The 16,502-nt window shown below is 51.4% G+C and overlaps 1 protein-coding gene across 4 annotated transcripts in view; it reads left to right on the forward strand.

Annotated features, from left to right (window-relative positions):
* LMF1 (lipase maturation factor 1) overlaps positions 1-16,502 on the forward strand; it is a 146,860-nt gene that overhangs the window by 96,795 nt on the left and 33,563 nt on the right. For all 4 annotated transcript variants that reach the window (XM_068207261.1, XM_068207260.1, XM_068207264.1 and 1 more), the window contains one exon: positions 4,599-4,766. In XM_068207261.1, coding sequence (XP_068063362.1) covers positions 4,599-4,766 — 168 coding nt within the window. The remainder of the gene's footprint in view (positions 1-4,598; positions 4,767-16,502) is intronic.

The raw sequence follows: 16,502 nt of genomic DNA on the forward strand, positions 1-16,502 counted from the left end.
CTCAGTGCTTGGGAAGCTGGAGAGCCGAGCTTTGCAGTTCATCTGGATCTTCCACAGCTCTCCAGAAAACTTTTAATAAACCTCTCAGCCTGCTTTTCCAGGGGACTGCTGCTCCTCACGCTCGCCTGGCTGTGCCAAAGGCTTTCCCTCCCTCTCTCCTGGCTGTGGGAGCCTGCAGAGCTGCTCCTGACGTGTTCACTGCACCTCTGTGGGGTCAGGGGGGAGGATAGTCCATGATTCCATGGGACAAGGAATGGCTTCCCTGCCAGAGGGCAGGGTTGGATGGGATACTGGGAAGGAATTGTTCCCTGTGGGGATGATGGGACACTGGCACAGGGTGCCCAGAGAAGCTGTGACTGCCCCTGGATCCCTGGAAGTGTCCAAGGCCAGGCTTGGATCAGCCTGGGATAGGGGAAGGTGTCCCTGCCCACAGCAGGGGATGACACTGGATGAGAATTCAGAGCCCTTCCAACCCGGCTCATTCTGGAATTCTGTTTCTTTTGACCAAATAGTTGCTTTTTCTCATTATGTATTCCTATTTGCTGTTGTTCCCTTTCCTTCTGTTTTTCAGGATTTCTCTGCCAATGCAGTGCACTTGGTTGGATTTGTTGATCTTAGAGGGCTTTTCCAACCTAAACCATTCCATGGTCCCCTGATTCCTTACCCTCCAACCCCACACTCCCCTGCTGCTCAGCTGCTTGCATGGCAGCCGTGCTGTGAGCCCAGTAAAGAATCCCAGGGTGGTTTAGGCTGGAAGGACCTTAAAGCCCATCCCATTCCTTGGGCAGGGACACCTTCCCCTATCCCAGTCTGCCCCGATCCCAGCCCTGTCTGAGCACTGGGTTGTTTGAGGACAATGTGGGATTTGTTTCCCTGTAGAAGAGCCTGGAGCTTTCCCCGGGCCGGGCTGGGCTCCCCAAAGCCGGGATTAAATCCTCCCTTGGAGTTTCTGGGAAGCTGTGGAAATAACGGGGCTGGGAGTGGGCATTCACAGCCCCCAAGAAGAGCCTTCACTCCTCTGTATAATGGCCTTCTGTTGGCTTTTAGTGGGGTGCAGTTTAGTAAATTAGGAGTCTTCAGGTACTTAGCACTTTAATGGCTCTCACTAAGAACATAATTAAACCATAGACCCCGTAGGGAGAAAAAAAACCAGTTTATTGTGTGTATTTTTAGACTCTGTTACCAGCCCTCATAAAACCTGCTCAATCCAAGCCAGGGAACTGGCCCGAGCTGGCGACCCAGAGTTCCTGCAGCAGCACTCACACCTTACAAATCTGCCCCGTGAATTACAGAATTCATTTTCCTGCTCCCATTTCCAAAGGCGTTTGCAGCAGCGGTTCCTCCCCGGCACCAGGGTTATGATGTTGTGCTGACACACAAAGCCAGGGTTTGCTAATTGTTGTGGGTTTTTTTTTTTTTTAATTTAAAGACATTTTCAGTCTCACAGAGGTGCCCAGAAACGGGGCTGCTGCGAGCCCCGGGCTCTGCTCCCTCTCCGTGTGCATCCCCCTTGGGATTGTTGAGTTCCAGCAATTGGAGCTGCAATTCCCATGTCTGTGTGTCAGGAGATCACAGTTCTGGATGTAGGAGAGCTCCCAGCTGCTTCTAGGATCCTTCCTAGGACGAGGAGATGGAGAGGGAATTTTCATCAGGCACTGGGCTGACGGGACATGGGGGAATGGCTTCCAACTGAAAAAGAGCAGGTTTGTGATGGAAGATGGAATAAGGTGGATTAAGATGGAATATTGGGATCAAATCCTTTCCTGAGAGGGTGGGAGGCCCTGGCACAGGGTGCCCACAGCAGCTGTGGCTGCCCCGGGATCCCTGGCAGTGCCCGAGGCCAGGCTGGACGGGGTTTGGAGCAGCCTGGGATAATGGAAGGGGATGGGAATTAAATAATAATCCTCCAGGTCCCTCCCAACCCAAACCGTTCTGGGGCTCCATAATTCCCCTCACAGCACAGCCACAAAGCAAAGTGCAAAGCTCCAAATCCCAGGAACAAGAATCCTGGAAAGCTTTTCCCTCTTCCCTGACACCAGCACCTCCAACAGCACCGGGATGTTCCCATGGGATTAGGATTTCTCTGGAACAGCAGGTGTGGGGCAAATTCCCTCTCCAAAATCCCAGCAAGGTGGGATTTCTCCAGCTGTGGGATTTCTTAGGGTGGCATTTATTCACATACCCAAATTTGTAAAAATTTGAAAAATTTGCCATTTTCTTGTCCTGGATGGAAAAATCTCCCAGTGTCAAAAGATTTCAGGCTGACAAAAGAAGGGTGCTTTTCCCCAGCTATAGGTGCCTCTGGTGGACTCGGGCCCAAAAAGAATCCAGGAGATTTTCCAGCATCCCAGGCTCCTGGTGATTCACAGGCTGCTCCTGCCTCACTGTCCCATCCCAGGGAAGCCCAGCTCCCTTCCCAGGAAACCTGTGCTGCGCAGCATCTGGAAGGCATTGGAGGAACACACACACACACATCTCCTCCCCCAGCAGCGTTTCAGGGATATCTGGGACATGTGAATCACTGCTTTGCTTTATCCTCAAATCCCAGACTGGCTGGGGCTGGAAAGGACCTGAAAGCTCATCCCATCCCACCCCTGCCATGGCAGGGACACCTCCCACTGTCCCAGGCTGTTCCAAAACCCAGCCTGGCCTTGGGCGCTGCCAGGGATCCAGGGCTGCCACAGCTGCTCTGGGAATCTGTGCCAGGACCTGCCCGCCCTCACGCCCTCCAACCTGGCCTTGAGTTCCCTGCAGTGGGACTTGAGGCTGGAATATTCTCCTGCTGCCCTTAAACAATTTGGGATCAGCATCTCCAGTCAGTATCTCCAGTATCCAGCTCCAACAACAAGTGGGAACAAGGCACATTAAGGTATTAATTGCAATTAGAAGTTAGGTGTGCCATTTGTAATCCTACCTCATCCATGAGTGCCAAACATTCCAACCTGTTGGATCGATGCCTCAGCTGGGTCAGGATTGGTTCAAGCACTTAAAAAAATAATAATAATGATAAAAAGAATAACAACAACAACAATAATAATATTATATTTATAATTATAATAAATCATTAATAATGATTATTATTGTGATAATGATGGTGATAAATTGTGGTAGTATGATACTAATTGTGGTAATGATGTTAACAATACATTTATAAGTATGGTTATGATAATAATAATTAATAATAATACAATACAATAAAAATTAAAATACTATTATAATGATAAGGATGATAATGATGATAATGATGATAATGACAATAATGATGATGATGTTGATGATGATAATAATAATAATAATAATAATAATAATAATATAGCCAAGGAACAACCTGCCCGTTTGGAAGGATAAAAGCATTTCTCAGCAATTTGGGATCAAAAAAATCCCTTTGGGAGCCTCCCTGGGAATGCTGCGAGGAGCCCAGCACGGGATTAACTGGAAGCAGGTCCTGGTGGAGGGAAGGACCCTGGGGGACACCTGGGGCTGCCCTGACCCCCCAGCCTGGCCGGAGTGGCCTTGGCAGAGCTCCCTGACCCCGGCCCGGCTCCATCCGGGAAGGAAGGATGCGGTCTCCTGTCCTGAGGGGCCACAGCAGCCTCCAGCCCAGGCCAGGCTTTATTAATCCCAGCTTTGCTAATAAGGAATTACAATAGTTGTGGGATTTGGCAGCGGGAGCGTGCTTGGCTGCCGTGCATCCTTCAGGATTTGCCCTGTTTTGTTTGTATTTTGGGTTTAACTGCAAATAATTTAAAGATGTGTTGTGTCTCCTTCAATTAACATTTGTGTTTTCGACCTCTCTCTTTTTTTGTTGTTGTTGTTGAAGTTTTAAAACAATATCAGGGAATTTGAGCCTGTCAGATGCGCTAAGATAAATTCACATTTATTTTTTGCTCCAGTTGTGGGATTTCTTGGGGTGGCACTTATTAGCATATCAGAATTTGGGGTTGTTCCCTCTGAAAAAATTGCCGTTTTCTTGTCCTGGATGGAAAAATCTCCCAGTGTCAAAAAATTTCAGGCTGACAAAAGAATAATATTGTCCCAAGGCCAGTATGTAAATACCTTAACCAGTAGAGCATGTTTAGAGGAATTACACTTTCCTCTCCCAAATTACCATCTTGGAAAGCAGCTCTACCAGCACATTTATTTGAATTTTAAACATTTTGAAAGCAGATCTCCGAGGTTTTGAAATCTGGTTTCCATTCCTGGCTCTGTTTGACCCAAGGCCTGACCCCAAGCAAATCTTAGGCTCAGTTTCTGGGTCTGCTCCGTTGCTCTGAGGATCCTCACTCAGTTTAACATCCCTCAGTGCTGATCTAAGTGTAAGATTTCAGTGTTCAATAATAGCAGGGTTATTTTAAGATGGGGTTTGGTTATGATGACAAAAGGGAAAATTAAAACTCTTGGTTTTTAAGAGATTAATTTGTTTAAAGATGTGCAGAAGAACTTGAATGAAGTCATTTTGTCTGCAAAGAAGCGAGTTCCCAGAGGTGCAGGATGGCAAACTTGGGGAGAGAAATAAGGAATAAGGCCAGAACTTTGTAGCAGCCCTCCATACCAAGTTTTGGAGGGGATTAATTCCTTTTTTCCCTCTGATATTGCAGACTCAGCCAGTGCCCAGCCCCATCTCCTATTTCATGCACCGCTCGCCCTGGTGGTTCCACCGCTTCGAGACCTTGGTCAACCACTTCATCGAGCTGGTGGTGCCCTTCTTCCTGCTGCTGGGCAGGAGGATGAGCATCCTGCACGGGCTCCTGCAGATCCTCTTCCAGGTGAGCTGCTCCTGCTTCGTGTCCTTGATGCCTCAGGCTTTGGCTTTTCTATTTTTCAGATTTTAGGCTGTCGTTCTGAGATTCATGTCATGATGCCTCAGGTTTTGGCTTTTCTATTTTTCACATTCTGTGCTGCTTTGGTGTGTGGGTCTGAGCTTCACATGAGGGGATGCTGAGCTCTCTGCACAGAGCAGGGAGACAAAACAATTCCTTCTCCAGCTGAGGACCAAGGACAAATGATCCAAATCTCAGCCCAAGAGCACAAACAACGTGGGCTGGAGAGAGAAAAACAAGCAGGATGGGACTGCATGGGCTAAAGCTGGAATGGGACAATGAACTCCAGTGTGCAAATGGAGCAGAACTGATCACAGCGAGAGACCTTGAGTCCATTTTTGGGACCCCTTTGGTTCATCTTGGGTGCAGCCCTGGCTGGGCTCTTGTGCTGCCCAAAGTGGATCCACTGAGGCTTTTTAATAAATCCCTGCTTTATTCTTGAGCTCTGTCCAGTCTCAAGCCTTCACAAGGCATCATCCTGAGGGTCCCCTCCTCTCCTGGGCTTCCCCACTCCTCCCAGGAGGAGCTGGCTCAGGGGGCAGGATGGGAGTTCAGGCTCCAGAGAGTGAGGATGATTCCCAGCCAGGAATTCCTGGCTGTTTCCCACTGCTGGATGTTTGGTTTCTGTGTGGCAGAGAAATGGCAGCCCAGGATCCGTGCAAAGGGTCTGTGGGGAATCCTTGTGATTCCCTCAAGAGTTAATTTTTGTAGACAATTCTCCATCTCTGAAGGGATTCTTCTTTCTGTATTTATCGCTCGAGGATTGTTCTTTATCTCTGAAGAGGGTTGAGCTGCTCTTCACAAATACCAGACTGCCTGTGCCGAGGTTTGAAATGAAAATAATTCCTTGAAAATGTAATGGATTCACGTTCCAGTTGATTTTTGGGGTGGGTTTTTTTGTACCTCTGCAAAACTCAGAGGACAGAAGCTGCTGCATAAATACTTTCCTCGAGCCCATCTGATTCCTCTCCTGTCTGTCCTGGCAGAGTTCAAACTCCATTTCCAGCCCTTGCTGCCCTGCCTTTGTCCAGCATCATTTCAGCATCATGAAATTCCTACTCAGGAGCTGTTACTGCTTCCTGTGAGTTCATGTGATGATTAAACTGGAGAACAGCTCATAAAGCCCCCTGGTAAACCACAAAAATGCTGCTCAGGTTTTAAAGGTCTGACAGAAACCCCGGCAGGGTTTGTGCCCTCCCGGTTCCTTCTGCTTCCCAAACGCTTCCTGTTGTGTCTGGGTGCCACTGAACGCCAGCTTTTACCTTTTTGGGGCAGCTTTGGTTGGCTTGGGATGGATTTGGGCAGATGGAGGGAGGGGTCTGACCCACAGAGCTCCTGGGGTGGCACTCCAGAGGTGCCAGCTGTGTTGGTGGCACTGCTGAGATTTTTGGAGGCACTGGGAGGATTTTATTCAGCCCAACCCCAAGAAAACTCCACAGACAAAGCAAAACCTACCCTCTCTTCTGGTTAAGATGAAGGAGGGCAGGGTTAGATTAGAGATCGGGGATAAATCCTTCCCTGTCAGGGTGGGCAGGCCCTGGAACAGAATTCCCAGAGCAGCTGTGGCTGCCCCTGGATCCCTGGCAGTGTCCCAGGCCAGGCTGGAGCACCCTGGGATAGTGGAAAGTGTCCTCAGGGGGGTTGGAACGAGATGATCTTCAAGGTCCCTGCCACCCCAACCCACTCCATGTTCAGTGCTCCCCTCTCTTCCCCTTGTCCCCTCGGGGTTGCTCCATCCCTGTCACCTCCAGCTTCTTCCCGGCTCCTCCAGGGCCCCTGAGGAGCAGCAGGGCCCTGGGGGACCTCAGACACAGCCAGGGGACCTGCAACAGCCGAGCCCACCCCATAAATGTCCTAACGACAGCCAGTGAGTGCAGGCATCAAGCCCCTTTAATTGGCCCTTTATTGATAGCTGGCAATTAGTGACTTATTTCGATCACGAGGGGAGTCTGAGAAGGCAGAAAGGCTCCCACTGTAAGAGGCAGCTCTGGTGCATTTACAGCATTTCAACAAAAACCTGTTTATTTAATATTTACTGCCCTTTTCTTCATTCAGAATGACTTTTATTGACAATCCTTGTGCTCTGCAAAGGAAGCAATAAAGTTTAATGTTGATACACCACTTAATTCTGCTTTTCAAGATTTGAATTGACATTACAGACAAGTTTTATTGGACATTTTATAATTGTTATTGGAGTCATGGTGGCGAGGTTGAGTGAGCGTATTTTTCCAGATTCCAACTGGCCTGGAGAATACTGCTTTGTCAGGAACCCAAAAAAAGTTGGGCTTTAAAAGAGGAAAGTGGGGTTTTTTTTCCAAGTGTGAACTTATTCTTCTTGCCTGCCTCACTTTTGTAAGGAAAAAAGCTTAGAGAGGGTGGAAACATCAGAGAGGAGGTGCTCAGCAGCCTGAGCATGGATGTGTGTCCACCAGGGGATTCCTGTGGGGCTGGGATTCCAGCCTGGAGTTATCCCAAGGGAGCTGGAAGCTCCACCTCGTTCCCATCCTGGACGTGCTCAGGAGGTTCCTGTTGGGGTTTGTGTTTGATGGGACCCAGGTGGGATTTAGGGTGGCTTTGATGGGCACCAGAGTGCTGCCAGCACCTCGATTCCCCCCTGGAGGGGCCACAGGGACCCTTGGGATGAGCCCATTCCCAGCAGATCCATGAAGGACTCGGTGCTGCTGCTCCTGGCCAGGAATGGCCCCTCCTGCTGTGGTTTCCTGCCCCTCAGCTTCGGGGTTTTTGCCACGTCCTCTTTGTGAGCTCAGGTCAAACCCCACCATTTCCATGGACCTCCTGGGCACTGCTGCCAATTGTTTCTGCCAGGATTAAATGATCCCTGGAAGTGTTCAGAAAATGGTGGAGGTGACACTTCAGGACGTGGTTTAGTGGTGAATGTGGTGGTTGATGGTTGGATTTAGTGATGCTCAAGAGCTTTTCCAACCTTAACAATTCTGTGATTGGCTGGTTTTCGTAGCAGAGGTGGGGTGTGGGCCTCAGAAATGCACACCTGGATCTGAAACACCCCAATATTCAGGAGAAATCAAATTTAAAACGGGGCTGTCAGTACCTGGAAGGGGGCAGAAAATATCTTAGAGGGTCTTGGAGACCCCAGGCAAGGTCTGGACTCTTATTCTTGGCTCTGTAGAAGCACCAGGGCAGAGCCTGCCCATACCCCGAGGAGTTTGTGGGGTGTGGGAGGTTGGAAGTGCTGCTGGGGAAGGCAAATCCTTTAGCTTGGTGGGGATTTCACTGCTCCCTGGATCTGCCTCCTCAAACCCTGGAGCTGCCTCCTCAAAATCCTGGATCTGCCTCCTCAAAACCTTGGATCTCCCTTCTCAAACCCTGAATCTCCCTCCTCAAATGCTGGATCTGGCTCCTCAAACCCTGGAGCTGCCTCCTCAAACCCTGGATTTGCCTCCTCGAATCCTGGATTTGCCTCCTCAAACCCTGGATCTGGCTTCTCAAACCCTGGATCTGCCTCCTCAAAACCTTGGATCTCCCTTCTCAGACCCTGAATCTCCCTCCTCAAACCCTGGAGCTGGCTCCTCAAACCCTGATCTGTGTGTTTTTCACGCTGTCTAACTCCCAGCTCACACCAAACGTATTTCTTGGCTCCTTGGAAGCCAGGCAGTAAAATTCCACTGCTTGGCAAATGAGTTGATGAGGGGAAGCGAGAGGGAAGCCAAAAAAAGAGGCAGGAAAAAGCCACCTTGCCCCTCAGAGCTGGCAGGTAGAGCAGGGTTGGAAGGAGCCGGGGTGGATTTGGCAGTGCCAGGTGGGAAGGAGCTTCAGGATCAGAAACTGAAATCCATAAATGAATAAATAGCCTGGAAAGTCCACAGTTGGTGCTGTTGGAAAGGCAGGGGCACTGCTTTGATTCCCACTCACAGCCATAAAGGCACAATCTGGGGAGCTGAGAATGTGAGGAGAGTTGAAAGCTTTTAAATCCCTTTGGATCTGGATGGGTTTGTGGAGTTGGACTCCCTGCCTTGGCCCCTGGAAGCTGCTGGTGGCTGGAGAAGGCCCTGGGTGAGCTCAGCCCCCCGGTCCCCCAGCAGGACAGAGCTCCTGGAGGAGCTGGGCTGCCTGAGGAACATCTCCCCCCACTCCAGATCCTGAGTGTTGCTGTTGGAGGTTCTCCCCTGCTCCCAGCGAGGCTGTCCCGGGATGGAATTCAGCAGGAGCCCTCTCCAGAGCACGGGGGTGGCAGTGCCAGGGGCAGGGGTGGCAGTGCCAGGGGCACAGGGGTGACAGTGCCAAGGGCAGAGGTGGCAGTGCCAGGGGCAGGGGTGACAGTGCCAGGGGCACAGGGGTGACAGTGCCAGGGACACAGGGGTGACAGTGCCAAGGGCAGAGGTGGCAGTGCCAGGGGCACAGGGTGGCAGTGCAGGGGCACAGGGTGACAGTGCCAGGAGCACAGGAGTGACAGTGCAGGCACAGGAGTGGCAGTGCCAGGAGCACAGGGGTGACAGTGCCAGGGGCACAGGGGTGACAGTGCCAGGGGCACAGGGGTGGCAGTGCCAGGGACACAGGGGTGACAGTGCCAGGAGCACAGGGATGGCAATGCCAGGGGCAGAGGGGTGACAGTGCCAGGGACACAGGGGTGACAGTGCAGGAGCACAGGGGTGACAGTGCAGGGGCACAGGGGTGACAGTGCAGGGGCACAGGGGTGACAGTGCCAGGAGCACAGGGATGGCAATGCCAGGGGCAGAGGGGTGACAGTGCCAGGGACACAGGGGTGGCAGTGCCAGGGGCACAGGGGTGGCAGTGCAGGGGCACAGGGGTGACAGTGCAGGAGCACAGGGGTGACAGTGCAGGGGCACAGGGGTGACAGTGCAGGGGCACAGGGGTGACAGTTCCAGGGGCAGGGGTGGCAGTGCCAGGGTCACAGGGGTGACAGTGCCAGGGGCACAGGGGTGGCAGTGCCAGGGGCACAGGGGTGGCAGTGCAGTGGCACAGGGGTGACAGTGCCAGGGGCACAGGGATGGCAGTGTCAGGGGCACAGGGGTGGCAGTGCCAGGAGCACAGGGGTGGCAGTGCCAGGAGCACAGGGGTGACAGTGCAGGGGCACAGGGGTGACAGTGCAGGGGCACAGGGTGACAGTGCCAGGGGCACAGGGGTGACAGTGCAGGGACACAGGGGTGACAGTGCAGGGGCACAGGGGTGACAGTGCAGGGGCACAGGGGTGACAGTGCCAGGGGCACAGGGGTGACAGTGCCAGGGGCACAGGGGTGGCAGTGCCAGGGGCAGAGGGGTGACAGTGCCAGGGGCACAGGGGTGACAGTGCAGGGGCACAGGGGTGACAGTGCAGGGGCACAGGGGTGGCAGTGCCAGGAGCACAGGGGTGGCAGTGCAGGGGCACAGGGGTGACAGTGCCAGGAGCACAGGGGTGACAGTGCAGGGGCACAGGGGTGACAGTGCCAGGAGCCAGGCACAATTCCAGCCCTGCAGAAGGCAGAGGTGAAACCTCCTCAGCCAAAGCCCCTGCGAGGTTCAGAGCCCTGAAAGGAGCCCCCCCTCCCCGAGCAGCTCCCAGGATCCAGCCAAGGAGCAGTCGGGGACTCTGGGAGCTGCAGAGGGAAGGGGGGACCTGCTGGGGGAGGGACCCTGAGGGGGAATGTGGCAGAAACCTCCAGCTCTGTTCCCCTGGAAAACGAGCTGCCAGCAGCACCCTTGCCCAGCTGGGCACTGCACCAGGGACAGGCAGCAAAGTCATTTTCCTTTTTTTTTTTTTTTTTTTTTTTTCTTTTCAGGCAGAAAACAGTTGTTGAACAAATATTTTCTTGCTTTTTTTTTTTTTTTTTTTTTTCCCTCCTTGGCTTGGCCAAACCCCAACCTCTTAAAAATTTTGATGGAAAAGGACGTTTCCCTCTGGTTGATTTTGTTCCCATCTCTCCAGGAAGGCAGGGGAGGCCAAGTGGAGGTTTCCCCCCTCTTTTTTTGGGAGGGGAGGACCGAGCCCCCCGTTGTCCCAGCGCTGCCTCTGCCACACCACGAGATGCTGGAGGGATGAGCTGCCCCTGCAGCCACACACACACAAATTAAATCAGGCTGCTGCAGTGCCACAGCTGCAAGAGATTGTGTTGCTGACTTAGGAGGTAGCAGAGGTCACAGCAGCAGCCTGGAGAGAGGGAACAAAAATTAACCAGCCCCCCGTCCCTGCAGAAAGTGTCTGAATCCAGTGTTTGTTTTCACTTGTCAGACCCGAGCTGGGTTTGTTCTCGTGGCGAGGCTGGTGTAAATCAGGGGTGTCTCCAGCAGGATTAGCAGGGTTACACCAGTGCCAGGCTCGTGGCAGGAGCATCAGGCCCCTCGACAGGGCTTTCACTGGGCACCCACGGGCACTGCTCGAGGAGGAGTTTTTCTGTGTGGATGCAGAGTGGTGTTGTCAGCGTGTGTGAGAATAAAGCCCAGTTCGCCGGAGGATGAAGAAGGCAGAAAATTCAGGAATTGTTCTGCAGTTCACACAATCCCAGAATGGTTTGGGTTGGGAAAAACCTTAAAGCCCACCCAGTGCCACCCCCTGCCATGGCAGGGACATCTTCCACCGTCCCAGGCTGCTCCAAGCCCTGTCCAGCCTGGCCTTGGGCACTGCCAGGGACCCAGGGGCAGCCACAGCTGCTCTGGGCACCTGTGCCAGGGCCTGCCCACCCTCCCAGGGATGAATTCCTTCCTGATATCCAATGTAAATCTATTTTCTTTCAGTTTAAATCCATTCCCCTTTTTCTATTGCCTCATACCCCTCTAAAAAAATCCCTTTCCTGCTTTTTTATAAATCCCTAAGGATGCTGGGGAGCGTGGTCCCCCCAGCCCAGCAGCTCTGGCTGGGTGTCACTGCCTGGGCTGGGCAGAGGAAATTCAGCCTTCCCCAAAGTCCAAATCTTGTTGATTTTGTTGTGGTTTAGAAACAACAAACAGAGAGTCCCAGGAAAATGCACAGGAGAACAAGACGGGAGGAATGGGCCCGTGGAAAAGAGTTTTGCAGTTCAGTTGTTCAAAAATCCGCTTTGGGTTTTTAAATCTCCTGGGGTGTGAGATGGAAGGTGCAGGGAGAGAGATTCCGAGCTTCTCGGGGAATGTTGGAGCTTGGGCTGGGATTATGGAGGTTGCAGCCATCCTGGTCCCGGGTGAGGGTGGCCGGGGTGTCCCTGCCCCTCAGGCCCTCCTGGATCCCCAGATCCCCTCCTCAGCCCTGGCACTGCTCCAGCTCAGCTTTTCCCCACAGCAAAACAGAAGGAATGTGAAATCAAAGCAGTTACAGGGCAGATTTTCTGTTACATTTAAACCCCCTTAAATTAAACACTGAGCTCTACGCCCCCCAACAAGAAACATTCTGAGTTAAGCAGGCAGAACCCAAACTGTTTAATGACTCTGATATTTGATTTCACATCCAGCTCGATAGGATCTGCTGTGCCAGACGCGGGAATAGCAGCACATACCACCCCAAACCAGTAAATAACACTGCTCCCATAATGGGCTCTGGGATTAGTTAGCAACAAGTTAAGTCCTTGCATTCTGCAGTAGTCAGAGGCACTGAGAAACACTCACTGGGAGCCAGAGGAGTGCATTTAATTAGCTCCTGATTCAGGGCGCTGGGGGCTTTTTCGCTTCTCTCTCTCTTTTTTTTTTTTTTTTTTTTTTTTTTTTAATCATTAAATAAAGTGTCACCCCAAGCCAGTGCTGTAAACTCTATTTTGATTGTGGCTGCAATAACCCCTTTGGGCGTCATTCAGATTGTACTAAACAGTTTCTGGAGAGCGCTGGTTTCTCTCAAAATAAACCCAAGTCCGGCTTTGACAAGCTCTAATGAAAAACAAATTGTTATATTACTTAGAAAAATAATTTGAAGGAAGTCTGAATTAGTTGTAAAGGTGGAAAAGGTTCAGCTACTTGAAAATAGAAATTTGGAAGGTATTTATTTTAACCATTAAGCCAGTGGCCTTGAAATACAGCCTTGTTTGTTCCAGAATGCTCCTAACGAGAGCCATGAATCACGCTGTTAATCAGTATGGGAACTTGATTAATTGGAGAGGGGAGCAGCAGTGACTCCAGCAGGCCTGAGCTGGGCTCCTTCACCATCCCTCATCCTGCTGGCACCTCGGGGGCTTGGAGGGCATCCCACAGCCCTGGGCTTGGGCCGTTGGAGAGTTGGGAGCCCAGCGTGGCTCCCGGGGGCTCCGCAGCGCCGGGCAGCCGGTGTCTGTGCTGGTGTGGGCTCAGAAGGGGCTGGTGTCCCATGGAGCAGGGCTTGCAGTGTCTCTGGTTGTCCTGTCCCTGTCAGCTCACCTTTGCTGCTGCTCCTGGCTCTGCTGGTAAACCTGAGAGGGAGATGTGGTGCCCAGCCACGAGATCAGATTTGCCCAGGAGGCCCGCTGTTGTAAATGCAGGTGAACTGGTGGGAAGGAATGCTGATGAGTGACTCCAGTTCAGAAGCTGGATGATTTCTTTATTATAACTGTGCTATAATCCATTAATGTACTATTTAAAGGAGACACTAAAACTACGAACCTGCTTTTCTAACTCCCATATCTAACTCACAACTCGTGACCCTCTCTGAGAGTGCAGCCACAGGTGGGTTGGATTGGCCATCAGCTCCAACAATCCTCACCAGAACCCAACCAAGCAATCACCCCAGGTGAACAATACTCCAAACACATTCCACATGGGAGAACAAGGAGCAGAAATAGAAATTGTTTTCTCTTCTCTCTGTGCTCCTCTATGAAAAAATCCTGAGAGACAGAAGAATGTGCGTGCCGCAGCCCGCGGGGTGGGAAGCGCTGCCATGGCTGGAAAACGCAGCAGGGAGGTCAGGGTTGGTTCTCACTCCTGACTGGGGCTCTTGGGTTCAGGGCCAGCAGGAGCTGCAGTGGCTTTGGCCATGCAGGAGCACGGCAGGGATGAGTTTCTGTCACACTGCGATATGAAATAACTCACACGCTCACTCAAGACACAGAAGAAGGAAAAGAGGAAGTTTTATTTCTGACTTCACAATATATAGAATTCTAAAAGTGACAGTGGATTGGAGGGTGAAACTGCCACCTCTCCAACCACACTGGTGAAACCAACAGTCCATCAATTCTCTCCTCCCACAAAGAAGAATGCAAAACAATCATTATTTACATGAACATGCATGAGAACTCCAGTAGAAATACGTAAACATCAAAAGGCATGGAGAACTTTTAAAAGAACTTTAAAACTTTTAAAAGAACAGGGTGACAAGTTCCAGCAGAGTTCCAGGTTCCTGCTGGAAGCTGCCACGTGTGCCAGGCTGGCCTGGTGCTGGTGGCACAGTTTGGTGCCACCTCTGTGCCAGAGAGCCCCAGGGACCGGGTGGGCCACGGTGCCCTCGGCAGTATTGCTGAGCACCGACCCCAGAATCACCAGCTGGATCCTAAAATTGCAAGCTTTGCTGAAATGGGGTGGAAGCTCGCCCAGTCCTGGCGTGTTGGCCACATTAGAGCTGAACAGGGGCTCTCTCTGTGTTGCTCCCTGTCTGCTCTTGCCACTCCAGGAACAGCTTCCAGAGCTCGTGGAGCGACGTGGCTGGCAGGGAGACTTCACCTCCTGGGCTCTGGGGCAGCTCAGGGTGGTTGGGTTTGCTCCCTGGTTGGATTTTGCACCTTATTTTCAGAATCCCTGCGTGCTCCAGAACCTTTGTGCCCTGCAGCAGAATTTCCAGGTGCTTGGGCAGGATGGGGAAAATCGATGCTGAGGATGCTGTCAGTGAAATGATCCAAGCTGGAGCTTCCAGCATCTGCATTTCCCAGATGGGATTCAGGATTCAGCTCCAGGCTGGGAGACAAAGGATGTGGTGCACATGTGAGTGCAGGGGGCTGTGAGTGAGGGCATAAAACATTTCTGTCTGATGAGAGCCAGAGCAGCTGCAAACCAGAGATGTTCCTGGTGTCCATGACATGATCTTCACCATGTTCTGGCACCATATTTCCAGGGATAATTATTTATTTACGTTTAGGTGTAGCTGCTAAAGCTGAATAAAACCATCACAACCTGTTCCTGTGCCCAAGCCAAAGAACTCACTCACTAAAACGTGTCAAATATCTTTAAATATCTGTGAATTTCTCCAGTTTCAGTGCAATGGTTTGAAGAGATGGTGAAGGTCCTCCAAGTTTAATCCCATTTTCTGTCCCTTAGTCCTTACCTGAGCTGGTGCCTTTGCACTTTCCCAGCTCTTGGCTCCCACCAAGCCTTTGCTGTTCGGACAGTGGTGGGATTTGGGATTTGGGATCTTTCCTCCCACCAGCAAGATGACAGGACCTTTAAATAATGTTTTCTATTCCATTTCAAAAAAATAAAAAGGAGATGAAATCAGAACAGCCTAACTGGAAACAGATGGCAGATGAGAAACTTATTTTAAAGAGGATTTTTAATACATTTATTATGAAGAAAATCATTTCTTGGTGTCAGAGATGGACATGTGAAGACAGAATGTGCCCATTCGAGGAGGGGAAGGGGCTGGAGTGGGATGATGCCTTTGGTGTGGTGCTCTTGGAGCGAGAGGAGGATTTTGCTGCTGGTAAAGTGATTTTTCCTGGCTGAAAGGAGGCTTCTTCCCATCCCTGCTCCTTCATCTTCCTTCTGGGATCACTGGCTGTCAGAGCAGTTTTGATATGCTCTTACTGTGGCTTCCTGGCATGGTTTAACTGGAATGATTTGGGTTGGAAGGGACTTTAAAGCCCATCCAATTCCAACCCCAGCACCTTCCATTACCCCAGGTAGCTCCAAACCTGATCTTGGACACTTCCAGGGATGGAGCAGCCACAGCTTCCCTGTGCCCTGTGTCCTCCCACAGGGTCAGCTTAGGGGTTTTCAGAAGTAATCTGCATATTCCAATCAGTTCTGTCCTGCCCAGTTCAATGAGTGTGTGCTTTTATGTGTGAAACCATCCACAGACAGAGGTGTCACTTTCCCCAGTCACCCTCACACAATGACTGGACAGCTTTAATTAAAGCCATTTCAACACACCCCACCTCATTTCAGAGGGATGGATCTTGGTGCCTGAGCTGCTCAGGGACGGAGGTGAAGATGGATTTTCCCTTTTCCTGCTTTGATGAGAAGAACTCCTTGGCTGGTTGTGGGTTTATGTTCCTGTGAATCGCTGCTGCCCCCAGAGAGGTTTTATTTTGCTTTGGAAGCGCTGGGATGAGGCTGCAGCCCTGGGATGCTTCAGCCCACACGCAGTTTACACAGCTGCACCATCCCCTTCCCCAGGCTCCAGCAGGGCTGTTATCTCTCTGGTGATGCAACAGCCAGAAATTGCAGGAAACCTGTGGCACTCATTGCTTTCATCTTCCTGTAAAAACTGGGGTTTTCGGAGCTGTGGCTCAGAGATTAGTGCAGGATCCTCGTGGAGCAGCTGGGGTTTGTTTGGTGCTGCCCTGGGTGTGGGGTGGAGATGCTGTGCTGTGGTCAGTGGTGGTCCTTCCCTGGAGAATTTGTTTGCAAACCCCAATCTCACTTTCCCTTTTGTTGGGAACAACATTTCCCAACAGGTCGTGGCCTCCCATCCCTGGAAGTGTCCAAGGTCAGGCTGGACAGGGCTTGGAGTAGCCTGGGCTAGTGGAAGGCGTCCCTGCCATGGAAAGGGGCTGGAAAGGAGCTTTGAAGTTCCTTCCAACCCAAACCATTCCATGGTTTTGATTGATCCATGGAAAAGATTCC

The sequence above is a fragment of the Anomalospiza imberbis genome, chromosome 16 (genome assembly GCF_031753505.1).
Source record: "Anomalospiza imberbis isolate Cuckoo-Finch-1a 21T00152 chromosome 16, ASM3175350v1, whole genome shotgun sequence".
Lineage (NCBI taxonomy): Eukaryota > Metazoa > Chordata > Aves > Passeriformes > Viduidae > Anomalospiza > Anomalospiza imberbis.